The 27,929-nt window shown below is 41.7% G+C and overlaps 1 protein-coding gene across 6 annotated transcripts in view; it reads left to right on the top strand.

Annotated features, from left to right (window-relative positions):
• The window catches only part of ube3c (ubiquitin protein ligase E3C), a 231,689-nt gene that overhangs the window by 87,893 nt on the left and 115,867 nt on the right, over positions 1–27,929 (top strand). For all 6 annotated transcript variants that reach the window (XM_070881630.1, XM_070881632.1, XM_070881627.1 and 3 more), the window contains 3 exons: positions 2,381–2,467; positions 7,811–7,971; positions 15,472–15,704. In XM_070881630.1, coding sequence (XP_070737731.1) covers positions 2,381–2,467; positions 7,811–7,971; positions 15,472–15,704 — 481 coding nt within the window. The remainder of the gene's footprint in view (positions 1–2,380; positions 2,468–7,810; positions 7,972–15,471; positions 15,705–27,929) is intronic.

Genomic DNA, 27,929 nt, shown 5'->3' with positions numbered 1-27,929 from the left:
CTCACTTTTAGAGTGGAAGCATGTACTCTTCGACTCCTAGGGACTGTCTATGATGATAATAGAATTGCTTAGAATCTACAGTTAGTTTTTCTGTTAAAGGTGTCGGTGGTTTAACTTGATTTGGTTGACTAATGGCAACAGTTTGTTCATCAGTAAATGAAACCAGGAAAAGCATCGTGTAAAGCTGCATATAAAAGAAAGTTTCACTCCCATATACAATTTTCTTGGAGACTTCTGAAAGATGAACCTTTTTGATGTGAGAAACTGAGAAAAGTAGCAATGCAATATTTCAAAAATAAATTGATGTGGAGAGCCAACAGTGTACAAATAAATGTGGATAAGAAAATTATTTTTAATCTTTGATATTTTAAAATTAGTCTATTCCTGCTAATTAAAAGTTGCTTAACTTGAAATACTGGATAATTCAAACTGTTTAAAAGTCAACTGCAATTGTTTAATACAATTTACTGAATAACTAAAATTTTAATGGACACAGTGATTTTGAATTATCAGGTATAGTCTAGTATTTTTGTGTCGAAGCAATGCTGGGAAATCAGATTGTTACATGTTAATTTACCTTTTCAGGTCTATATGATGCTAATTATATTGGAAATGTTAATTTTCAGGCACTCGTCCTGTGTTCTTGTCAAGTCTCTTTCAAAGAAAGGTGTGAAAGTGATATCCATCTAAACAAAGGTCAAGGGACAAAAGAAGTGCATGAGAACTGTTTAAAATAAATAACGCCTGTCAATGCTATCTATTATCCTTGGCACATTTTTATTATACGAGTGTTCCATTAAAGATGTTTGTATACTGATCATCTAGTTCCCGTTACCGAGGTCTTCCGAAGCGCGCTCCATGTGAACTTTAAAACAATTTGATTGTTAGATTGGCGATTTGGAAAAAGTGTTTTTTTTTTAAACTACAAACTAATACATGCTGCTAGCCGAGGTATGGCTACAAGGCGCTGAACAAGTGGCAGCTCATAAAAGGCATGAAATTGGTCTTCGGCAGTAGTGCAGAATGGTTGATAAAATTGGCAACCTGTTTTACACCCTGCTCAATTTTCTTTTCCATGGAGATTCGCTCTCACCTGACTTTAGCTGCTGCCCAAGACCAATTTCACCCTGAAGAACCTACACAGCAACTTCATCATCAAGCATGCCACCTCAATGACATGATGTACTGTGCTGAAGAAAGCCTGGGTCGTTTCACATATTAGTAGGTGACATCATGCCACAATTATATTGTGCATGTGATGTGGCCAATTTGTGTCTCAACCCTTTGGAGTGTACTTTGCACTGGTTTAGAGGGAGATTAGCATTGTGACGGCAGTTTAACTTCAGGAGAATACCACTCTCCTGAGATCCAATCTATAATATAATTTGACCTTGAGCGTCCCCAAATTGCATGACCTTTTCTGCATTATATGAGCTGGTCACAAGTTGTAATTTCTTAATCTGAATTAGATTACGCATAGAAAACTGGGATTTCTTTAATCCTCGGAATTCTTGCTTTTGCCAATTTAAATAGGTCTTAATGATTTATTTAATCTATCTTGGTGTTCAAAGGAATTTATCACCTTCTAAACCAAGCTGAGAAATTCCTACAAATCTAGGTATAAGATAAGTAATTGAACACTTAAACAAAAACCTTTGATTCCCTCTCCACCTATTGAATGCTTTAAAGTGCTACAAAGCCACTACATTCGAAAGAACTTTGTACTTTGCCAGCAAATTAAAAATATGTTGCTTGAATTATGCTTTCATTTGGGGAAGAGGGAAGAATTGAAATGTGTAATTGGTTTAAACTAGAGTGCAAACTGTGTTGTGAATTTTCCAAAACTTTATTGATCAGGAAAATGTGTTGTCAATGACTGATAAAAATTGAATGAGAGAAAGGTAATAAGTAAGTGCTGGAGTTTGTTGTCTAAAATGTGTCACTTGTTGTCTAAAATATGTCACTTGGTTCAATGAAAATGATGCATTTCCAAAATGAAATCTTCGAGCAATTGTAATTATATGGTCAGGGAAGTAGAGAGCTAAAGAAGGTAATGCCTTTCATGTCCTCAGGATGTTCACAAATGAATTATTAAAACCTGTTCCCTTTCATACCCCTCATGAAGTCTCAAAATTAAAATTTATACGAAACAAATACTTTGCTGCTTCTCAATTTTATTTGCCCCACTCCTTTTGGTTTTATTGCAGTTTATGTATTTGAGCATCATACTTTACTGTTTTTGTTTGCAACAGTAAGGTATCACGTATAGCATTAGGATCGAGTTGATTGTATGCTGGACAAAGATTTTTAAATTTAGAAATTCTGTGAAAACTTTTTGTTTAATTTGTAGATGTTTCTTAAAATCTTTGATTTCTTCCAGACTTCTGTACAGTTTGGCTTTCAATGCAAGATTCATGCGACATCTTTGGAATTTGATCACGTCTGTAACAACAAAAATGATCACAGGGTAAGAATGTAGATATGCAGAGCTCTAGATAGTTAAACGTTTACTGTTACTAGTCATGCCGATGAGCAGTTATGCCACACAAGATGAGCATTTATTTCATATTCAAGGATGGAATGAAGGGCTGATTTTGTTCTGATTACCTATTTCCTTGTGTTTTTTTAATTGCTTATTTTATTTGCTATAGTGTAAATTTTATCCATCAGGAAAATCATGCAGAGTCCACTGACCTTGTGGCCAACTTCCTGATGTGCTCCCAGCAAACAAAGCTCCATGCTGAGAGTGTGAATTCATAAAATTTGCCCTCATATTTTATAGGAAGAAATGTCACCTTGGATTTACTTCTACAAAGTCTACACTTAATATGCAGGGTACTGAGTTGAACTATAGCTTTTAAAAGAAAATAAATTTTACAATTTTATTAATGTATCTGTTTAAGTCTGATTATATCTGCTCTTCCCTACAATGTTGCACTTCTTAAAAGTCTTGTTCTATTGCCACCATCTACCATATGACATATAATTGTTCCCTATAATTTATACAACACAAAACCTGGATGAGGTGAAATGTAGACTGGATAGTACTTAGAAAAAAACATGGCTTATGTTATTTGCAATTTAAAAATAAATATTCTCAGAATGTAGACGTCTCTGGCTATGCTGCACTTATTGCACTGTGGGAATACCTTCACCACGCGGCCTGCAGCCTCAAGAAGGCAGCTCCCCACCACCTTCTCGAGAGCAATTAGGGATGGGCAATAAATGCTGGCCTTGCTAGCGATGTCCACATCCCATGAACGAATTTTAAAAATCCCTAGTTGCTCTGTACAACTGAGTTGCTTCCGAGGCCACTTCAAAGGCAAGTTAAAAGTTATCCACGATGCCATGGGATTTGAGTCACACATAGACAGACCAAACAAGGAAAGCCGATTTCCTTTCTTGAACATTAGATTTTTACAATAATCTTCTGCTTTATGGTCACTTCTCCTGATACACACTTGTTAAAACTGAATTCAAATTCTAAAATGGCCATGATGTGATTTGAACTCATTGGATTATTCGTCCAGACCTCTGGATTACTGCTCCAATAATATAACCACTACACTATCATCCCATAAATTTGGCATTTAGGTTTAGATGGAAAACAAAGTGAAGCCTTGTGATCAAACATCACTGGTGATTATATTTTGCTTGGAATTAATTTTTGTATCATAAATGTCTGTATTTCATATAATCTAAAATTGCATCTAAATTTACGTTGAGTATTTGGTGCTTTTTAGGTTTCCTGCTTTGAGCAATCGGTATCATTTAGAGTCAGGTTGATCTGTAGTGGTGTATGTAGCCTTGTATGGATTCTTGCAACCAAATGGCTGTTCATGCTGTCTTGGATTCAACCCATATTGCTTTGGCATGCTGACTGCCCATATCCATGTATCAGAGCTGCTAATTACTTCAAATTGATACTGTTATCATGTTATGTGCTACCTTTGTGGTCTGATTATTGGTTGTAGCCAAGTTCCACGTACAGTTAGATATTTCCATACCTGGCCATTGCATTTGCCTGGTTATACCCAATATAGTGCATGTTGTGCAGCTTGGGACTACATGTGTCCACCATTTTATGCAATATAGTGTATAAAGAATAAAAAAACCTGCATTCACGTCCTCGGGATGTCCTGCATTACATTTATATGGAAGCTCCACCATTGATGATGTCAAGTTGGGGATGCCAGAGCCTGTACCCAGAAATCTAGGTATGTGGCTAGGCTAGCTTAAAAATGAGTGCCATCATGCCAAGTGCATGGAATTGGGTTAATCCATCAGCACGTAGCATGCAATGGCAATGTTCAGTGTTCGGGTGAAGATGATTTTGAAGGTAAAGCAGTTTCAGTTTACTCGAGCGTAAAGAGAGCTCCCTGTGAAAATAGGTTCAATTACTGTTCCTTTGGGTCAGAAGCCTACTGTTGTAACATTCAGGACCAAAAGATATTAGTGGCTTTTTTATTTGAGATGAATGAGAGTCATTTTCAGGAGACTGACTAGAAGTCATGGATAACAACAACAACTTGCATTTATGTAGTGCCTTTAACATAAAATATCCAAAGGCACTTCACAGGCATGTTATCAGACAAAGATTTGACACCAAGCCGCAAAGATATTGGGCCAAAAATTGCGGCCTCTCTGGTGCGTACGATGTGTACACGCACCTGAAAAGACACCTCAAATGCTGGTTCTCCGTGCGCAATGCGCATGCGCCGACAGATCGCATGCATCCCAGGAGAAGGACACCCGCAGGGCAGAGATTGGGCTATTTGCCCAACTCTTGCCCACCGAATGGCCTTTAAACTCTTACGCCTGGTAAAAGCAGCCGTTTACCAGCGTAAGAGTTTTAAAACAGAAAAATTAAATTTAATCAATCATTTTTATATTTAAAAACCCTGTCCATTAAGGTAAGTTTATTTCTAACCTTATTAAAACATGTTAAAAAATATTTTTTGGACAATTTTTTTTCTTAAACGTTTAATTACATTCAATTTCAATTAATTTTATATATGTGAGGTGTTTTTTTTAATTATTGTGTTTCTTGTTTTGGGGGCGATGTTCTCATTGATGGGAGCTTATACAAACGGAGTTCCCATTATTATCAATGAGAACGCTAGATGTTCATTGGTGGTCCTGGCCCACATGATCCCAGGATACAAATACATACCTAAAAGACATGTTCCCGTATGCTCGACTGCAAACCTACATTTCTCTGGGACCACCAGGTATTTTTGTTAAAATTTCAGGTCGGAGGCGTTGCTCGAAGGAAGCCTCCGACCGCAATCCCCCACCCCCCCAATTGGGACAGGTGACCAAAAGCTTGGCCAAAGAAGTAGATTTTAAGGAGCTTCTTAAAGGAGGCAGAGAGGTTTTAGGGAGGGAATTCCTAAACCATGGGCCTAGGCAGCTGAAAGCATGACTGCCAGAGGTGGGGCGAAATCAGGAAGGCGCAAGAGGCCAGAATTGTACGAGCGCAGATATCTCCTGGTTGTAGGGCTGGAGGAGGTTACAAAGATGTGGAGGGACGAGGCCATGGAGTGATTTGTGCTCGCTATTGTAGCTTATGGGCTGAGTGCCATGCTGATCTGTTTATTTGTACACGGCATAATTGCCCCCCTCAAATTTCTGATGTGATTTCTGTGCAGTGAATACCAATTGATGCATGTCAGTCAGGTATTCAGTGGGTGTAATTGTTATGGTGGTGTGAGGTAAAATTTCTTCACATTACAATCCTAGTTTTAAGCTTTTACTATTTATTGCCTTTGTTTGTTGTCATCACCAACTCCAGAAGCGAGGAAATTGTTGGTGATTGTTAGAAGTCTGCCCACCGTGTGGTGCAGGATTTCCCTCCACAGGTCATTTGGCTCATACAACACAAATTGAAACTGTCACCATTTACTTAGCTCTCACTAGGATAACTACTAGAATAGTAAAGTGCATGTGTGCAACTCTTTCTGACCTTTGCATTGAGGTATTCAGTGCCATTCCAAGCATGATCTTTATAACTCATCTCTACTATACTTATGAAATGCAACAGTACTAGAAGCCAGAACGGCAGAGAGTCACAACGCTCTCTCCAGATTTTGGGTCTGGATTGAATCCATCTGGAACTGATGGGACATAAACCTTTGGAAGTTAATACGTTCTCATTGCATACAAACCTGGGAAAAAAGAAGTGATTCTTTGAAGTATGACATGAACTGAATTATTGCTTAACCATTTTAGGGATTCTTATTAAATCATCCAGGCATTGACTGACTTGGCACACTCGCAGATTACCACATCCCCTCTTAATGGGAGCTCTGCCTTATTAATTAACATGTCATTTTATTCATTAAAAATTCTCCATCAACTGTTCCGAATCATGACATTGTGGATACATTTAGCTTGTAACCATTCTTTTAAATTGCTGTACATTCCACGAAAGATAGCCAAATAGCTGGCTAGTTGACACTGTCCATTTATTAAAAAAAAATGATTTAAGTGGGGGCAAAAAAGAGGGAGAGAATTTTTTTCAAAGGGTCCTTATAAATAGCCTATTGATGAAGCTATGGCTATTGACAGAGCTATTGCTTTCTGTATCAGAAGAGGAGTGGCCTCTAATTTATATAATATACTTGTACATTCCTCAATGGGAATATACTGAGGACATTTGCTTAAAGGATGGACTTGTCCAAGCAATAATTCATTGCCCATTCCGTGGTGTTTCCTTAGTAGAAGAATTTAAACTAGGGTGCTGGGAAAAAACAAATCGAAGCCGCAAGCTTCACTTTTGTATAGCGTTCAGGAGAGGGAAAGGTCACATGACACACCTATGACATCGCAAACCATCCTAATGGAGGTTGTTGCTTTATTGATTTCCCCCGTTTGTATTGATTAGGGCTGAATTTGCGGCCCCTACTACGTGCGCATAGGAGGTGCGCACGTGCCCGTAAGGTCCACACAAGTTCCAGGTTTAGTCATGCGCTAAAATCTGGAACTTGCGATCTGTCAAGAATTCTCTTGACCGATCGTACGATTCCAAAGGAAATGGCCCTCTGCAGGTGGAGAGTTGGGCTATTTGCCGAACTTCTGCCCAGCGAATGCCTGTGAAATTCTTACGCCTAGTAAAGGCCTGTTTTTACCATTAAAAGTTTAAAAAAAAAACAAAAATAAAAAATTTGCATTACATATTTAAAATTAATGGATTATTTATACATTTAAAAACCCGGTGCAATAAAGTTTCTTTTTTAGCCCCGTTAAAACATGTAAATTTATTTTTCAAAAAATTACATTTTTGTTTTAAATAGTTAACAAATGCCATTTTAAATATGTAATATTTTTTTATTTAATGTGTCGAGGTATTTTTAATGTGATCCCCATTCATACTTATAGGAGTTCTGTACATAAGAAATCCCTATAAACATGAATGGGAGTTCCCTTTGGTTGGGCGAGCTCACATGATCCCAGGGGCGCTTGTGAATCGCATGCAATGGTTTTTTGCAGGTTGGAGGCATCCTGCAGAAGCCTCCGACCCCAAATTCAGCACCATTATCTTCCATCTTGATGAACATGAAATTCATCCAGCAGTTTTTTTTAGTAGAAATGATGGAAACATTTTTCTTGGTACAAATAAAATAATTTTTTTTCATGCATTACTCTGATCTGTGTGTGTTTATTTGGTTAAATTAAGAAAGATTTATTTCTGAACTCTCATCTGTGGTTTATTTCATGCAGGTTTGGATTGCTTTGTATGTAGAATTCTGCAAAGTATTTGACAATTGATTGAAATTGAACTATTCATGTTATGTTTTGTGTATCTAAGGTCGATGGTACCACTGCTTCACCTAATCTCACGAGGATCTCCAATGTCACTTGAGGACTCCCATCGGATCATACCTCTCTTTTACCTCTTCAGCTCCCTCTTCAGCCATTCCCTTATTTCAATACATGACAACGAATTCTTTGGAGAGCAAACTCAAGGAGGTAACTTTTATAATTAGAACATTGTTGTTTAAATTACCTTTTTGTGTTGGATACTCCCACATGTTGAGATCCACTACTTAGTGCAAAAATGCTGTCCGAAATATTTTTAGAAGTGCATTGTTTGTTTTGCATAAATTTTTAGATTGACACAATCCCTCAATTATCAATTCTGGCAAACGTTTGATATCTATATCATCATCATAGGCAGTCCCTCGAAATCGAGAAAGACTTGCTTCCACTCTAAAAATGAGTTCTCAGGTGAGTACACTCCAATATGGGAATTACAGTCTCTGTCACAGGTGGGACAGACAGTCGTTGAAGGAAAGGGTGATTTGAAGGAATGGTTTCATGCATGCTCCTTCCATTGTCTGCGCTTGATTTCTGCGTGCTCTCCACGACGAGACTCGAGGTGCTCAACGCCCTCCTGAATGCTCTTCCTCCACTTAGGGTGATCTTGGACCAGGGATTCCCAGGTGTCGGTGGGGATGTTCCACTTTATCAAGGAGGCTTTGAAGGTGTCCTTGAAGCGTTTCCTCTGCCCACCTGGCGCTTGCTTGCCGTGTAGATGTTCAGAGTCTCGTGTCGGGAATGCGGACGATGTGACCTGCCCAACGGAGCTGGTCGAGTGTGGTCAGTGCTTCGATGCTGGGAATAGAAACATAGAAAATAGGTGCAGGATGAGCCTGCACCACCATTCAATGAGTTCATGGCTGAACATGCAACTTCAGTACCCCATTCCTGCTTTCTCGCCATACCCCTTGATCCCCCGAGTAGTAAGGACTACATCTAACTTCTTTTTGAATATATTTAGTGAATTGGCCTCAATAACTTTCTGTGGTAGAGAATTCCACAGGTTCACCACTCTCTGGGTGAAGAAGTTTCTCCTCATCTCGGTCCTAAGTGGCTTACCCCTTATCCTTAGACTGTGACCCCTGGTTCTGGACTTCCCCAACATTGGGAGCATTCTTCCTGCATCTAACCTGTCTAAACCCATCAGAATTTTAAACGTTTCTATGAGATCCCCTCTCATTCTTCTGAAATCCAGTGAATACAAGCCCAGTTGATCAGGATGGGGCAGTTGGGGTTGCTGCTCGTAAGGGGGCAGCGATGAGTGCTTTGATGGGCCCTTCGGGGGTTGCCAAAGGGATTGGAGTGAAGCTGTAGGCTCATCTAAGATGGTGTCAAGCCTGAGACGGCAGCAGGAGAGTAGGAAGGTTCAGGCGTGCTGAAGGGTTGGGAGGGCAGAGAACCTGAGAGGGGAGAAATGAAAGGAGGCAGGACGACAAGAAAGAAGGGTGTAGGAGGGGTAAAGAGAAAAGAAGAAAAAAAGGGGAGAAAAATGTGGAAATAGCAGCAGCGAAAACACGGCCACGAATGGACACGGAAAACTCAAATTACACAGGCCTGTTTACGTTGCAAGATTAAGATCCATATATCCTGGTTGTAAATGAGGAACAGCAAGGAGACAATAGGAGGGAGTCTCGAGTTAAAGTCAGAGGTTCCATGATTGGATGAAGTTGACTTAGGTAGGGTGGAGTCAGCATGGAGCATCGCCGAACTGATGTGCTTATTTACTAAATACCTGTACCTGGCGTGGTTTGTTGTGGTCACGGATATAAGTCTCTTCAGACAGATATAATAAATCTGACATCTAATAAATCTTAGAGCTAGGTCTTGATCCAGTGACTAGGGTTAACCAAGACGACTGGAGACCAAGCTCTGCTGCACGGACCGAGTGCGCACACATGCTTCTACTGTCCGTAGATCGCAGTTTAACCAGCGGTTGGACAATATGGGGAACCGGGGGCCGCAGGGAACCGGACTGATGGTGGGCGGCTGGGGCCGGGGCAGAGTGCTCGGCCGGCGGGCGGGGAGGGTGCGATCTCTCAGCGAATAGCGGAGTGATTGAGAAAGTTCCACAGCTGGAAGGAAACAGGGATTGCGGACTGAGGAACAACAGCAGGTTAACCAGCACAGGATTGAGAGAGCACCAACCAGGGAGCCCCTTCTGATTGAAAGCGCTTCAATAGATCGACTGTGGAGAAAGGCAAGGAATTGAAGGAACCGGAACAAATGTGAAGTTTCCGCCACCTGAGACATAAGGAACAGTGCAACCGGCTCTTTGTACACACAGTAGCTTCATGGCCTGATTTATTTTTCTTCCTCTGAGATCCTCAACTTCATCTGGCAGCGTAATGTTGGTGAGGGGCGATTAATTGCCCTGGGAACCAACAGGAAGAGAGCTCAGAGGCCGGAGGGCCCAGGGAGCAGTGTGTTCTGCAACCAATCATGGTGCTTGAGGGGTGGATCCTGAATCGGCCTGTCAGGTAGTAGAAAGGGAGGATTTGCAGACGGGATACTCAAACTAAACATTACGTCATGATCTGACAGTCACTCAATTCCTCAGGATGTGAATATCATTAGCCTTTGAATGTGGAAAGCGAAATGTTTGTCTGTTCTGTCTGGGAAAAGATTTCAAACATCAGTGTGACTGGAGAAACACCGAGACACACACACCCGAGGGGGAGTGTTCCAGTGCACTGCCTGTAGAAAGAGCTTTAACCAGTTACACAGCCTGAAAAAACATCGCACCATTCACAGCGGGGAGAAACCGTACTCGTGTTCTGAGTGTGGACGAGGCATCAACTGATCATCCAACCTGGAGAGACACAAGGACACGCGCACCATGGAGAAACCGTGGAAATGTGGGGACTGTGGGAAGGGATTCAATTCTCCATCTGACCTGGAAATTTATCGACGCAGTCACAGTCGGGAGCGGCCGTTCGCCTGCTCCATGTGTGGGAAGGGATTCACTCAGTCATCCCACCTGCTGACACACCAGCGAGTTCACACTGGGGAGAGACCGTTCACCTGCTCCATATGTGGGAAGGGCTTCACTCAGTCATCCCACCTGCTGACACACCAGCGAGTTCACACCAGGGAGAGACCGTTCACCTGCTCGAGACGTGGGAAGGGATTTACTCAGTTACCCAACCTGCTGAGACACCAGCGAGTTCACAAGTGACTGCAGGGGTTGGATTATGCTGTTATTGCTGCTATTATTCACATCCTACTGAATGTGTTGGTCTGAGCGAGAACACTGACGTTGGTGCATCTATCCTCTCAGTGGATTTGCAGGATCTTGCGGAGGGAGCGCTGGTACTTCTCCAGCGCTTTGAGGTGTCTACTCTATATGATCCATGTCTCTGAGCCATATAGGAGGGCAGCTATCACTACTGCCCTGTAGGCTGTAAGCGTGGTGCCAGATTTGAGGCCCTGGCCTTCAAACACACTCTTCCTCAGGTGACTGAAAGCTGCGCTGGCACACTGGAAGCAGTGTTGGACCTAGTCGTCGATGTCTGCCCTTGCTGATAGAAGATATATCTATATCTTGTCCATGTGCACATTCCAGCAGGGGCACTAGATAGGGATCACGAGTGGGGAGCCTGTCTGACTGTTGTCCTTTTCTTCCCCCTGTCTCCAGTCAGGTAGATCAGCTAACTCAATACAGACCAGGGATTGAACTTTAAGCTGTCCTGGTCTGTATGGTCCAGTTCCATACCCCTGAGGGTTCTGTCAGGTTTTACTTTCTCCTCTGTATTCCTACGTATGCTAAGCAGTTATTTTTCCCCAGTTTTTCTCCATCTGTTCCCGAGTACGCTTCCAAGAGTGCTGAAAGACTCTTCATTGTGCAAGCAGATATTCTCCATGTGAATGTTGACATGCTGGGCAATTATGAAATGTCACAGCCAAACTCCATATGTTCTTGCCTAATATTGCCACATCTCAAGAAGGGGTCATTGGATATTAATCTGGAACAGTAAATTGGCCGTTTTTTCTCCCTCCCTGGGCAATGGTCACTGACGCCAATTTTTGTGCCCTATTGCTGCAATGGTTGTGATCAGCTAAGTTACCAGATATTAAGGATTAAACCTGATCTATTTGTCTGAGTTCCAGTCCAATTGAGCCATTAGAAGAGCCTAGTTACATATGTGAAGGGTAGCATAGTGTTTATGTTGCTGATCCAGAGACACCTGTTCGAATCCCAACACGGCAACTGTGGAATTTACATTCAGTTAATTAATTATATCTGAAATAAAAAGCTGGTATCAGTAATGGTGACCATGAAACTATTGTCTTAAAAGCCCATCTGGTTCACAAAAGTCCTTGAAGGAAACCTGCTTTCCTTACCTGGTTTGCTTATATGTGACTCCAGACCCACAGTAGTGTGGTTGACTCTTAACTGCCCTCTGAAATGGCCTAGGAAGTCACTCCGCTGTATCAAACCTGCATGGACTGCAGCAGTTCAAGAAGGCGGCTCGTTACCATGACCTCGGCAGCTAGGGATGGGCAACAAATGTTGGCCTCGCCAGCGACGCCCGCATTCAATGAATAAAAAAACATATTGATTACAAAATATTGGTTACTACTGTGTATTAAAATGTATTTACTTAATGTATATTCTGCTAGCTTGCTTCAAATTAAAACTTCAATATGTAAAGAGTCAGGTAAATGACTTAAAATATATAACCGGATTTAAAAACTGGAGAGAAATAGTCGGTGAGAATTAGCAGATGATGAAAGCAGAAGTTTGCCAAGCTCATGCCCCTCCTTCCAAAACAAGGAGAAAACACACACAAACTGCACAATTTCATTCACAAATATGAAACACAGACATCAATTCCATTTTTTATTGTACGATAATGACATCCATCCACAGATCCGGCTGACTCGAGTTTGTGAGGGTGTGTTTGGCTCTAAAGTGTGCTTTAAAATTGTTTACCTCTAGTATTTTTTCTCCCTAAATTGGCCTGGGTTTTTATCTGGTTTTTGCCTCTCCCCGGAGATCACATGGCTCCAGTTAGGGTGGAGAGTAGAATGTTTTCAGTATAAGGTGTGTCACAGTCGTGGTGAGGCAGATTGATTGGGCTGGATGCTCTTTGCCTTTCAGTCATTGTTCAGAGGTTTATATGTAACCTTTAGGGCTACTGACCAAGGGCCGTGCGGCTCTTTGTCAGCCGGCGCGACACGATGGGCCGAAATGGCCTCCTGCGCTGTAAATTTCTGTTTCTTGAACAGGGCTGAGTTCTGTTTTAATGCTCACTCCAGTCAAATAGTCTGCAAAGTCTCGCTGTCTAGGCTGGCATGTGAAGAATGGTAATTTGGCTGAGACGGGAGGGAGCTTGGTGACTGAACTGTATGCTTAGAAAGAGTTGATGCCTTTACATGAAGAAGAGGGGAGAAAATTGGTGCAAAAATGTACAGTTTTCTTTTTTTGAAAGGAAGAAAAACTAGCATTTATATAGTGCCTTATTTCCCTCTGGATTCAATTGACAACCAACGGGCAAGTTTGAAGTACAATCTGTTCTGTAGATAAACGTGGCAGTCAATCTGCGCACACATGCCAAAAAAAAACCTTTTTGGTGGTGGTTGAGGCAGACAAGTTGATCGTGATATATGGAGAGCTTCCTGCACCTCTTTTGAGAAGTACGGAAATATTGGGCCCAAGTTTCGGGCCGCGCCTAGAATGGCGCAGCCCTGACCTGGACGCCAGTTTTTCGCGCCCGAAAGTGCGCCTAAAAAATACTTAGAGATTCTCCGGCTCCCTGCAGGTCCTCTGGAGCTGGGCGCGGCACAGCACGAGCTGTGGGGGGCGGAGCCAGGTCCCTGCGCTGAAAACAGTGTCGGGACCTCTGCACAGGCGCGCTACAGTGGGCGCGCATGTGCAGTAGCTCCAGGTGCCCAAAACTGTGGGAGGGGCCCAAGCACACAGCCCCTAGCCCTGGCCGAATGGGCTCACTGGGGCGGCGTGGATCAAGCTGCACCTCCCACGCCCAGCTCCTGCTTCCTCCCTTCAGCTGGCTCTCTCGAAACCCCCTCTCCCCGACCTGACTACCGCGCTCTCCTCTCCGCCCCCCCCCCCCCCCCACACAGACCCAACTGGACCCGACCCCCCCCCCCCACCCTCGCTGTCAGAAACACAGACACTAACAGACAGAGAGACTGACACTGGCAGACAGAGTGAGAGAAACACACACACAGACAAAGAGAGAGAGACACTGACAGAGACACTGGGGGGGTCCCGTCCCAGCACGTTGTTGGAGGGCTCCCGGTGCTGCAGTCGGTAAGTCGAAAACGTTTTATTTATTGATTTTTTGATTTTTTAAATTTTTTTGATTGATTTATTGGTTGATTTAATGTTGTATTTATCATTGATGATGGCTCTTTATTTGTAAAACTGAAGTGTTTAATGTTTGTAAACTTCCCTTTCTTCCCTCCCCCCCACCCCACCCCCCACCCCTTCCCTACGCCTGATTTTCTAAGTGTAGGCAAGGTTTTTCTGAGCGTACAAAAATCTACACTTACTCCATTCTAAGTTAGTTTGGAGTAAATTTTCACTGTCTAAACTTTCAAAACGGGTGTAAGTGGCCGGACCCGTCCCCTTTTGGAAAAAAAAAATCTGTTCCAAACTGAAACTGTTCGAACTGACTAGAACTGGAACAAACTAAATGCCAAGAATTGCAATTTCTAAGATACTCCATTCTAAACCAGTTGCTCCAAAAAAACAGGAGCAATTCAGGCCGAAACTTGCCCCATTTTGTGGTCTTCATTTCATCTGAAAGACAACCCATCTTAGAATGCAGAATTCCCTTAGCTGCACTGAAGTTTCAGCCCAAATTTATGCGCTCAAATCCGTAGTGGGGTTTGAACCCACAACCTTTTGATTCTGAGGTGAGCGTGCCAGCATCTGTAGGATTTGCTTTTGATATTCATCATTGTAGAAGACTGTAAATGTACTCTGATAATTCAGTCATTTTTGCACTTATGAATAATTCAAACTTTTTAAAAATTATTGGAATTAGCAACTTCAAATTAAAAGGAATAGCCTTTATAATTAAGTTTGTTATGGGGTAGAGAATATAGAATAAATTAGAGAATCATAGAATAGCAAAACTCAGAAGGATGCCATTTGTCCCATTGGATGTACACCGAAGAGCAATCACTTAGTCCCATTTCCTTGCAATTTTTTCTCTAAATTATTTATCCAATCCTTTTTTGAAGGCAACTATTGAATCTGTATCCATCACCCTCTCGAGCAGTGCATTCCAAATCCCAACCACTCGTTGGGTGAAAACATTTTTCCTCTGGTTCTTCTGCCTATTGCCTTGTATCTGTGCCCTCTGATTATTGACCCTCCAGCCATTGGAAACAATTTCTCTTCATTTACTCCTCCATCTAACCCCCTTCATGATTTTAAATACTTCTATCAAATCTCTTCTTCGCCTTCTCTGCTCCAAGGAGAACAATATTGATGCAGGAAAATGGTTTTGCAGTTTATACAAATTGAATTGCATAGAACCATCCTGTAAAAATAAAAAAGTGAAGAATGTCCATCGGTAATTATCCTAAAAACACGACTAAAAGTTGATGTCTGCTTGTTTGCTGGAAGTAAAAACATAGGGGATGAATCACCGTAATGTTGCATTTCTGCTTCCTTAGGTGTGGGTCAGCAACCGCCGACAATGATGCCATTTACTTTAAGAGAGCTAGTGACGTTATCCCGTTGTCTTCGGGATGCTTGCCTTGGAATAATTCATCTGGCATATCCAGAAACAAAGCCAGAGGTTCGGGAGGAATACATGGTAGCATTTAAGAGCATTGGTGTCCGAACCAATGCAGAAATGCAACAAAGAATTGAAGCTGAGAGAAAAAGATGGATTCAGCTTTTTAAGGTACAGTAGTGGTGTATGTGTTGGAGAGTATTAACTTGTGAAAATGCTTCCTACATGTTTATATTGCAGCTTCTAACTTATTCTCAGTCGAATATTATACCCAACGAATAGTTTGAAATTAGTGTTAAAACACCTTATTTTGTGTTTCCATGCATTCGTTGTAAAATTACTGTACGGGATGACTGATGGTACAATGTTTAGTACACTAAAACTATGCAATGCGAAAGGGTTAATAATCTTGTAAAGGGGCCTTTGGGGAAGAATGACCATAATATCATAGAATTTAATATTAAGTTTGAAAGTGATTTAGTTAAATCCGAAACTAGGGTCTTAAGCCTCACCAAAGCAAACTCTGAAGGTATAAGGGCCGAGTTGGCTAAGGTAGATTGGGAAACTACATTAAAAAGTATGATGGTCGACAAGCAATGGCTAGCATTTAAAGAATTCATACATAATTTACAACAATTATACATTCCTTTTAAGGCACAAAAACCCCACAGGAAAAGTCCAACCATGGCTAACAAGATAAGTTCAAGATAGTATTACAAGAAAGGAAGAGACTTGTGTTGCCAAAAAGAGCAGTAAGCCTGAGGATTGGGACGATTTTAGAATTCAGCAAAGGAGGATCAAGAAAGGGAAAATAGAATGAGAGTAAACTAGCAAGAGACATAAAAACAGACTGTAAAAGCTTCTACAGGTATATAAAAAGGAAAAGATTAGCAAAAGTAAACGTGGGTCCCTTACAGGCAGAGACAGAAGAAATTATAATGGGAAATAAGGAAATGGCAGAGAAAGTAAACAAGTACTTCGTGTCTGTTTTTATGGAAAAAGATGCAATACACCTCTCGGAAATAGTGGAGAACCAAGGGGTCTATTAGTAAAAAAAAAATAGAGATTAATGGGACTGAAAGCTGATAAATCCCTTGGACCTGATGGCCTACATCCTAGGGTTTTGAAAGAGGTGGCTAGAGAGATAGTGATGCATTGGTTGTCATCTTCCAAAATGCCATAGATTCTATAACGGTTCCCGCAGATTGGAAGGTAGCAAATGTAACCCCACTATATAAGAAAGGATGGGGAGAGAAAACGGGGAACTACAGTTAGCCTGACATCAGTAGTAGGGAAAATGCGAGAATCTATTCAGGACATGGAAACAGAACACTTAGAAAATAATAGGATTGGGCAGAGTCAGCACAGATTTATGACATTTAAGGCAGCCATTTAAGGAGATATTTCATAACTCGCAGCAAAAATATATCCTAATGAGAAGGGATAACCATCCGTGGCTATCTAAGGAAATAAGGGGCGGCAAACAAGGTGGCCAAGACTAGTGAGAGGCCAGAGGATAAAAAAATGATAGAGGGAAGATAGATTGAGAGTAAACTAGCACAAAATCTAAAAACAGATAGTAAGAGTTTCTACAGATACATAAAAAGGAAAAGAGTGGTTACAATAAATGTTGGTCCCCCAGAAGATGAGACTGGGGAAATTAATAATGGAGAACAGGGAAATGGCAGAGACGTTAAACAGATATTTTGTATCGGTCTTCATGGTGGAGGACACTTTAAAAACATCCCAATTGTGGATAATCAGGGTAATGAAGTAGTATTCAGTAAAATAATGGGACTAAAGGCAGACAAGTCCCCTGGACCTGATGGCTGACATCCTAGGGTCTTAAAAGATAGTGGAGATAGTGGATGCATTGGTTGTGACCTACCAAAATTCGCTGCATTCTGGGGCGGTCCCAGCAGATTGGAAAACCGCAAATGTAATGTCCCTATTTATAAAAGGAGACAGACAAAAAAAGCAGGAAACTCTAGACCAGTTAGCCTAACATCTGTTGGGAAAATACTGGAGTCCATTATTAAGGAAGCCGTAGCGGGACATTTGGAAAAGCATAATTTTTAAACAGAGTCAGCATAGTTTTATGAAGGGAAATCATGTTTGAAAAATTTGCTGGAGTTCTTTGAGGATGTAACGAGCAGGGTGGATAAGGGGGAACCAGTGGATGTGGTGTATTTGGATTTCCAGAAGGCATCCGATAAGGTGCCACATAAAAGGTTACTGCACAAGATAAAAGTTCATGGGGTTGGGGGTAATATATTAGCATGGATAAAGGATTGGCGAACTAACAGAAAACAGAGAGTAGGAATAAACGGATCATTTTCGGGTTGGCAGACTATAACTAGTGGAATACCGCAAGGATCAGTGCTTGGGCCTCAGCTATTCATAAACTATATCAATGATTTGGATGAGGGAACCAAATGTAATATATCCAAGTTTGCTGATGACACAAAGCTAGGTGGAAATGTAAGCTGTGAGGAGGGCTGCAAAGATGCTTTAAGGAGATATAAGACAGGCTAAGTGAGCAAGGGTATTGCAAATGGAATATAGGCCCCAAGTTTCCGCACGCGGCAAAACAGGCGCCCCTCCGAGCTGGGCGCCCGTTTTTCGCGCCGAAAACGGCGCCTGAAAAAAAACACTATTCTCGAGCTCCTTGCAGCTCAATGTCTGCTTGGTGCGACGCCCGGGGGCGGAGCCGACCACTCGCGCTGATTTTGTAAGTAGGAGGGGGCGGGTACAATTTAAATGAGTTTTTTTCATGCCGGCAACCCTGCGCGTTGGAACGTTCGCGTTGGAACGTTCGCGCACGCGCAGTCTGAAGGAAACATTGGCACTCGGCCATTTTAAAAAGTGCTGCAGAAAAAGTGAAAATTTGTTTATTGAACCCTTGCAAAGGCTTGTATTTTAATTTTCTTGATATTTCTCTGTGAGGGAGTGCATTCTGTAATTAAAGATAGACTGTGATAAACGGGACACATGCACTTGTTTGAGACGATTCAAATTCTTTGTAGCTGTTCAATTTTTAAAATTTTTTAATAAAACCACATTGCCCTTCCATGATCAGCACTGAGGCTTCTTGCAGCTTTCTCCCCCTGCTGTCCGTCGGGCCCGACGGCAAACGGCTGCCTCAAGTAATGAGGCTTCCTGCAGCCTTCTCCCTCCCTCCCCCTGCCGTCGGTCGGTCCCGACGGCAAACCGCTGCCTGAAAGGCCTGCCTGAAGCATTTTCACACAGGTAGGAACATGGTTTATTTAATCTTTTCTTTGCTTATAAATTTTTATTCAGGTTGCATTTATTTGTATAAGTCTAACTAAGGATTTATTGTAGAATGTTATGACTTCCCTTCTCCGCCCCCCCCCCCCCCCCCCCCCCCAACCTCGTTCCTGACGCCTAATTTGTAACCTGCGCCTGATTTTTTAATGTGTAGACAAGGTTTTTTCAAACCTACAAAAATCATCACTTGCTCCATTCTAAGTTAGTTTGGAGTATGTTTTCACTGTGGAAACTTTCAAATCAGGCGTCAGTGGCCGCACACGCCCCCTTTTTAAAAAAAAAAAAAAATTATGTTCAAAAGTGAAACTGTTTTACCTGACGAGTACTGCAGAAAACTTAAATGTGGAGAATTGCGATTTCTAAGATACTCCGTTCTCCACCAGTTGCTCCTAAAAATCAGGAGCAAATCATGTGGAAACTTGGGGCCATAATGTGAAGAAATGTGAAGTTATCCACTTTGATAGGAAAAATAGAACAGCAGAGTATTTTTTAAATGGTGAGAGATTGGGAAATGTTGATGTTCAGAGGGACCTGTGTGTCCTTGTACACGAATGACTGAAAGTTAACATGCGGTATAGCAAGCAATTAAGAAATCAAATGCTAGAGTTTAGAAGAATGAAAAGTGATCTCATTGAAACATACAAAATTCTTACAGGGCTTGACAAGGTAGATGAATGGAGGATGTTTACCCTGGCTTGGGAGTCTAGAACTAAGTATCACAATCTCAATAAGCGGTCGGCCATTTAGAACAGAGATGAGGAGAAAGTTCTTCACTCAAGGTAGTGAATCTTTCGAATTCACTACTGCAGAGTGCTGCTGAGGTTGTCGTTGAGTATATTCAAGACAGAGATTGATAGATTTTTGGTTTCAAGGGATATGGGGATAATGCAGGAAAGTAGAGTTGAGATAGAAAATCAGCCATGATCTTATTGGATGGTTGAGCAGGCTCGAAGGGCCGAATGGCCAACTCCTGCTCCTATTTCTTATATTCTTATGCTCTAATACGCTGCAACATTGAATGCTTGGCTCTATTGTTTCTCATCTGTTATTATTATGTAGAGGAGTAAGGTGGCTTCACTATGGAAGGGGGAGGAATTGAAAAGGTGATCTGACTTTCATTTCAGATGTATATCTTCTGCTAACCAGTTATAGAGCAGGATTGCTTTACCCATTGGTTGAAGGTGGGAAGTCCCTAATTAAGAACCAAAATGCATTTCTGTAAAAAGTACAAAAATACATTTTAGGAATAGGAGTGGGCCATTCAGCCCCTTGAGCCTGTCCTCCCATTTAATTAGATCATGGCTGATCTGTATCTCAACTCCATTTACGTGTCTTGATTCTGTAACCCGTAATCAAATTTTGCTTTGATTCTGCTTCCATGGACTCAATTTTGACCAGGAGTTGCTCGTTTTTTTTTTGGAATAACTTGATTTTTCTGGTATATCTTAAAAATCCCCATTTTGCACATTCAATTTGCGCCAGTGCAAGTGAGTTAGTAACGATTTTCTTTTAGTTTAGTTTTTATCAAAATGGTGTGTTACCAGCCACCAAAGCCAGTTTTGGCCATTTAGGTCACTTTCGCCAGTTAATAGTTACTCCAAATCTACTTAGGCCAGCATATGTGGCCACTTCAGAAAACTCTCGCAGAGTGTTAAGAAATCAGCGCAGGTAGGTACATCGGAGGCCATTCGGCCTGCACCTAAAGCCCCAAGACTTAAAAAGCATTCAACAAAGCACAAAAAGTAATAAGCATTCAATAACAAATTAAAAAAAATAGAAGTAAGTCCTACCTTCATCCAGGGAAGGCAGAGGGCCGGCCAGTGCGGGAGGCCACTCGGCCTGGGATAGGTGCTGGATGACCGGGAGACCACTCGGCCAGGGATGGAGGCAGGACGACCGGGAGACCACTCGGCCAGGGATAGGGGCAGGAACTGCCGACATTCGAGCACACACAGGCTGCAGGAAGCAAACTCACTGGACAGCAAAACACAAGCAGTTACGATTCCTTTTAAAAATGGGCAATTGCCAAATTTCGGCACTTCTGCGCATGCACGGACATCGCGACCCGACTCCAATGCGCATGTGCAGACGTCCCGGCACTGTTTTCAGCGCAGGACGTTGGCTCCTCCCCCAACTCGATTGGCCACGCTGCGCGATGACCGGGGAGAGGCTGGAGAGCGGCCAAAATGGGGAGGAATTTTTTCGCCGCACATTTAAATGGAGAAAAATGGCACATCTCTGGTAAGTGCGCCGAAAAAAAGGGTGGGCCAAAATTGAGCCCCATGAGTGTCATTATTGCGTCTATAGATTGGAAACATGTTATAGAAAGTGGCACCAGTGGTTGCGAAATTTGTAAAGCTACTATTTTTGAAGCTTGATCTGTAACCGACTATTCTTTTTTCAACACTCTTTCAAACTTTTATTGGTGTGAATGCATTGATATTAAAGCGATAGCTGTTAGCAGTCAATATGCAAATATTAACTTCTCAAACTAGATTACGCCTGCTCATTGAATTTCACCACAAAGGATAGTTGCTGTGGGAGAACTTTTGTTCTAAAAGTTGTTATCTGGTCCTTTTTATCCACCTGGAAAGCGATGATGACCATTGAAGTAATTAACACTTAGTTAAGGCATGATGCTATCGTCTTAAGTTTAGTGATGTCTTATTTTCTGCACTTTGAAATAGGTGCGGGAGACTGTACAACCTGCGTAAATGTAGTGAATATTAACTTGCCTGAGCCATTCACAAGATTCCCAATTATGTACTAATTATGTTGTTTCTGATGCATATTATCACTGCTATAATATTCAGGGCAACATAATATGTTGAATATAAGTGCTTATTTACAAACAAACATAAGAAACATAAACATTGAAACACAGAAGATAGGTGCAGGAGTAGGTCATTCGGCCCTTCTAGCCTGCACCGCCATTCAATGAGTTCATGGCTGAACATGCAACCTCAATACCCCATTCCTGCTTTCTCGCCATATCCCTTGATCCCCCGAGTAGTAAGGACTTCATCTAACTCCTTTTTGAATATATTTAGTGAATTGGCCTCAACAACGTTCTGTGGTAGAGAATTCCACAGGTTCACCACTCTCTGGGTGAAGAAGTTTCTCTTCATCTCGGTCCTAAATGGCTTACCCCTTCTCCTTAGACTGTGACCCCTGGTTCTGGACTTCCCCAACATTGGGAACATTCTTCCTGCATCTAACCTGTCTGAACCCATCAGAATTTTCAACGTTTCTATGAGGTCCCCTCTCATTCTTCTGAACTCCAGTGAATACAAGCCCAGTTGATCCAGTCTTTCTTGATATGTCAGTCCCGCCATCCCGGGAATCAGTCTGGTGAACCTTCGCTGCACTCCCTCAATAGCAAGAATGTCCTTCCTCAAGTTAGGAGACCAAAACTGTACACAATACTCCAGGTGTGGCCTCACCAAGGCCCTGTACAACTGTAGCAACACCTCCCTGCCTCTGTACTCAAATCCCCTCGCTATGAAGGCCAACATGCCATTTGCTTTCTTAACCGCCTGCTGTACCTGCATGCCAACCTTCAATGACTGATGTACCATGACACCCAGGTCTCGTTGCACCTCTCTTTTTCCTAATCTAATGTGTCTCTGTTTTTACCGCCAAAGTGGATAACCTCACATTTATCCACATTATACTTCATCTGCCATGCATTTGCCCACTCACCTAACCTATCCAAGTCACTCTGCAGCCTCATAGCATCCTCCTCGCAGCTCACACTGCCACCCAACTTAGTGTCATCCGCAAATTTGGAGATACTACATTTAATCCCCTTGTCTAAATCATTAATGTACAATGTAAACAGCTGGGGCCCCAGCACAGAACCTTGCGGTACCCCACTCGTCACTGCCTGCCATTCTGAAAAGTATCCGTTTACTCCTACTCTTTGCTTCCTGTCTGCCAACCAGTTCCCAATCCATGTCAGCACACTACCCCCAATCCTATGTGCTTTAACTTTGTACATTAATCTCTTGTGTGGGACCTTGTCGAAAGCCTTCTGAAAGTCCAAATATACCATATCAACTGGTTCCCTCTTGTCCACTCCACTGGAAACATCCTCAAAAAATTCCAGAAGATTTGTCAAGCATGATTTCCCTTTCACAAATCCATGCTGACTTGAACCTATCATGTCACCTCTTTCCAAATGCGCTGCTATGCCATCCTTAATAATTGATTCCATCATTTTACCCACTACTGAGGTCAGGCTGACCGGTCTATAATTCCCTGTTTTCTCTCTCCCTCCTTTTTTAAAAAGTGGGGTTACATTGGCTACCCTCCACTCGATAGGACTGATTCAGAGTCTATGGAATGTTGGAAAATGACTGTCAATGCATCCGCTATTTCCAAGGCCACCTCCTTAAGTACTCTGGGATGCAGTCCATCAGGCCCTGGTGATTTATCGGCCTTCAATCCCATCAATTTCCCCAACACAATTTCCCGACTAATAAGGATTTCCCTCAGTTCTTCCTCCTTACTAGACCCTCTGATCCCTTTTATATCCGGAAGGTTGTTTGTGTCCTCCTCAGTGAATACCGAACCAAAGTACTTGTTCAATTGGTCTGCCATTTCTTTGTTCCCCGTTATGACTTCCCCTGATTCTGACTGCAGGGGACCTACGTTTGTCTTTACTAACCTTTTTCTCTTTACATATCTATAGAAACTTTTGCAATCCGTCTTAATGTTCCCTGCAAGCTTCTTCTCGTACTCCATTTTCCCTGCCCGAATCAAACCCTTTGTCCTCCTCTGCTGAGTTCTAAATTTCTCCCAGTCCCTGGGTTCGCTGCTATTTCTGGCCAATTTGTATGCCACTTCCTTGGCTTTAATACTATCCCTGATTTCCCTTGATAGCTGCGGTTGAGCCACCTTCCCTTTTTTATTTTTACGCCAGACAGGAATGTACAATTGTTGTAGTTCATCCATGCGGTCTCTAAATGTCTGCCATTGCCCATCCACAGTCAACCCCTTCAGTATCATTCGCAAATCTATCCTAGCCAATTCACGCCTCATACCTTCAAAGTTAGCCTTCTTTAAGTTCTGGACCATGGTCTCTGAATTAACTGTTTCATTCTCCATCCTAATGCAGAATTCCACCATATTATGGTCACTCTTCTCCAAGGGGCCTCGCACAACGAGATTGCTAATTAATCCTCATTACACAACACCCAGTCTAAGATGGCCTCCCCCCTAGTTGGTTCCTCAACATATTGGTCTAGAAAACCATCCCTTATGCACTCCAGGAAATCCTCCTCCACCGTATTGCTTGCAGTTCGGTTAGCCCAATCTATGTGCATATTAAAGTCACCCATGATAACTGCTGCACCTTTATTGCATGCACCCCTAATTTCCTGTTTGATGCCCTCCCCAACATCACTACTACTGTTTGGAGGTCTGTACACAACTCTCACTAACGTTTTTGCCCTTTGGTGTTCTGCAGCTCTACCCATATAGATTCCACATCATCCAAGCTTAATGTCCTACCTAACTATTGCATTAATCTCCTCTTTAACCAGCAATGCTACCCCACCTCCTTTTCCTTTTATTCTATCCTTCCTGAATGTTGAATACTCCTGGATGTTTGAGTTCCCAGCGCTGATCATCCTGGAGCCACGTCTCTAATCCCAATCACATCATATTTGTTAACATCTATTTGCAGTTAATTCATCCACCTTATTACGGATACTCCTTGCATTAAGACACAAAGCCTTCAGGCTTGTTTTTTTAACACCCTTTGTCCTTTTAGAATTTTGCTGTACAGTGGCCCTTTTTGTTCTTTGCCTTGGGTTTCTCTGCCCTCCACTTTTCCTCATCTCCTTTCTGTCTTTTGCTTTTGTCTCCTTTTTGTTTCCTTCTGTCTCCCTGCATTGGTTCCCATCCCCCTGCCATATTAGTTTAACTCCTCCCCAACAGCACTAGCAAACACTCCCCCTAGGACATTGGTTCCGGTCCTGCCCAGGTGCAGACCGTCCGGTTTGTACTGGTCCCACCTCCCCCGGAACCAGTTCCAATGCCCCAGGAATTTGAATCTCCCTGCTGCACGTATTCATCTGAGCTATCCTGCGATTCCTACTCTGACTAGCACGTGGCACTGGTCGCAATCCAGAGATTACTACTTTTGAGGTCCTACTTTTTAATTTAGCTCTTAGCTCCTTAAATTTGTTTCGTAGGACCTCATCCCTTTTTTAACCAATGTGCACCACAACAACTGGCTATTCTCCCTCCCTTTTTAGAATGTCCTGCACCCGCTCCGAGACATCCTTGACCCTTGCACCAGGGAGGCAACATACAATCCTGGAGTCTCGGTTGCGGCCGAGAAAGTATACCTTTATTCTAAATCTAGAACCTAACTGTTTCCAGTGATATTTTTCTGTAATCCACTATTAGCAATTTATAAAAAGTTAGATTCTTTCAATAAATATTCAGCAATATTCATTATTTTAACATAATTGTTCAATAATTTAGAAATATCGTATAGCACTGCTATGCAGCGGTTCTCTTAAGCACTTAGTCTCAGATATATTTTGTAAAATTTCGCTATATTCTGTTTTACTGCTGTAAAATAAAATCCATTAAGATTTATGTTCTGATTGAGAGACTAGAACATGATGGAATACTTAAGTACTCATTATAGTTAAATTCTTTCCCACTGCTTAATTGGTGCATTCACCAAGCATCATTATGAATTTGTATACTGCACCCAATCTAATATCAAATTGTACACCCTCTTTAAGACAGCCATTGAATCATTATTTTATCTTGGAGATGCCAAGATGTATTAAATACTTTTGAATTTAAAATGGTATTTGGTTATTTGTATGTGATAACATTTATCTTTCGTGAAATTTAAAGTTTTAGGGATAGACTTATTTTCTGCAATATTCCTGTAATAAATATTGTGTATTCAAGAATAAATCCTCATCATACATTAAAATAGGTGGTAAATTAGTTTACAAATATTAGCTTTCTATAATTAAACTAAATTTCCAAGATTTTAAAACTGAAGCACCACACGGAAGATTAAGATAAGAACATAAGAATTAGGAGCAGGAGTAAGCCATTCAGCCCATCGAGCCTGCTCCACCATTCAATATGATCATGGCTGATCTTCTACCTCAACTCAACTTTCCTGCACTGTCCCCATGTCCCTTTATTCCCTTAATATTCAAAAATCTATCAATCTCTGTCTTGAATATACTCAAAGACTGAGCCTCCACAGCCCTCTGGGGTAGAGAATTCAAAAAAATCATCACCTCTGAGTAAAGATTTTCTCCTCACCTCAGTCCTAAATGGCCAACCCCTTATTCTGTGACCCCTGGTTCTAGACTCCAGCCAAAGGAAACATCCTCCCTGCACCTACCCTGTCTAGCCCTGTTAGAATTTTGTATGTTTCAATAAGATCACCTCTCATTCTTCGAAATTCTAGGTTAAGCTTTAAAAAGCAACAGCTTCTATTAATTTCCTAAACACTGGTGTCACTTTGTATGACGTGCATCCACTCAGTATAGATGAAATAATGAGACTTATGGCAATCGTTTTGCATAGATTAAGACCCCACAAGCAGCAATGAATGACCAAATAATCTATTTTTGGTGGTGTAGGAATGTTAGCTAGGATACCAGGAAAAATCCCTGAGCTGCTTCAACTAGTGCCTCTTGGAACTTTTCATTTCTACCAGAACAGTCCAACAAAGCTTTATTTTAACATCTCATCTGGACATCTTTGCAAATGCACCACTTCCTAGTACTGCACTTGAATGCCAACTTAGATTATGTGCTCAGGTCCTGAAATACTAAATTAAATAACCATTAATCTTTGCCTCTTTTCATTTGCCTAATAAACATTTGAATTGCTAAATAAAATGAAATAATACTCTACACCAATATGCTAAGTGGAAGATGAATGTAGTAGATGTGGCTTAAGGATGCCTCGTGATAAGATCACCTATTTGAGTATTTTTCCCCTTCGACCATAAGTCTTTCATAAATGGCAAGATTCTTTATTTGGTATTTTGTATACAAAACACACATTCAGATTGGGAACTGTGTTGAATTTATTGGTGTGAAAGTAAGTACAACGCTAAAGCAGATGATGGTGTGAAACTGCAGAGGAAACCTGGAACTGACCAGGATCCAATCTGAAGAGCTCAACTGAGGAGAGAAAGTCTGAAACAAATCAGAACTGAAGATTGAAGAGAGAAACCTAGAGTGTTATAATGATATTGGTTTTGTTGATAGAGAGCTAGAAATTGTTTTTGAACATAATTTTCTCATCAATTCTCAGTTACAGTGCCGTGCTCTTGAGTAAAAGTGAGAGCCAGGTGCAAGTAGTAACACTCATAAGCATTTCTGGCTTCATTTATGCTCTACATTCTCCAGATTTACAAGTTATCTTTGGCTGCCACTTGCTTCACCAATACTGTTTCCATAATGCTGGGACAATTCCCAGACATGCTTCCAAAATGTTAAAGTTCAAATTTCCCCTCTCTTTTGATGCCAGCACCACAGCATGCAAAACCTCAACTTTAATGTGATGGGTCTGTTATAGATTCAGTCCTTGGCTATTGCATTGATTGAGAATGGAGAATTAATTATATTCCCATCACACAGAAGCCCCATTAGAAGGTTTTGATTCACCCATTCACAATGAGTCAATTGATGCAGGTGACTCTAAAATTGTCAAACAATGTCTTTAGCCAACCAAGGGAGAAATATCATACAAAACAAGCTAGGAGGAGAAGACGACACCAGTAACATCTTCATGCATAGCACCCTTCATATAGAAGAACATCATGCGCATCTTGTATTCCGGGTTTCAGTTGCATTTCTTTCGATGGCAGCTGTGCTCATATTGGCTGCAAATCAGGCCATTATGCCTGAACACCCATACTTTGAGCGAGGTTCCTGCCAATGGCCAGGTGATTTTCTTGTTTTTCCTCTGCCAATGCCCATTTGTGCTTCCATAATGGTTTGATCAGATGTACACCGAGGAAGCTATTCTTTGCTTTGCTTTTTTTGCATATTCTTCTGTGATATTCAAGTTGAAGATAAAATACACTCGTCTGAGGCAAAAGCCTGT

Source organism: Pristiophorus japonicus, chromosome 5 (assembly GCF_044704955.1).
Source record: "Pristiophorus japonicus isolate sPriJap1 chromosome 5, sPriJap1.hap1, whole genome shotgun sequence".
In the NCBI taxonomy this organism is placed as follows: domain Eukaryota; kingdom Metazoa; phylum Chordata; class Chondrichthyes; family Pristiophoridae; genus Pristiophorus; species Pristiophorus japonicus.
Note: the sequence above shows the minus strand (reverse complement) of the source record. Positions and strands in the feature narration are given on the sequence as shown.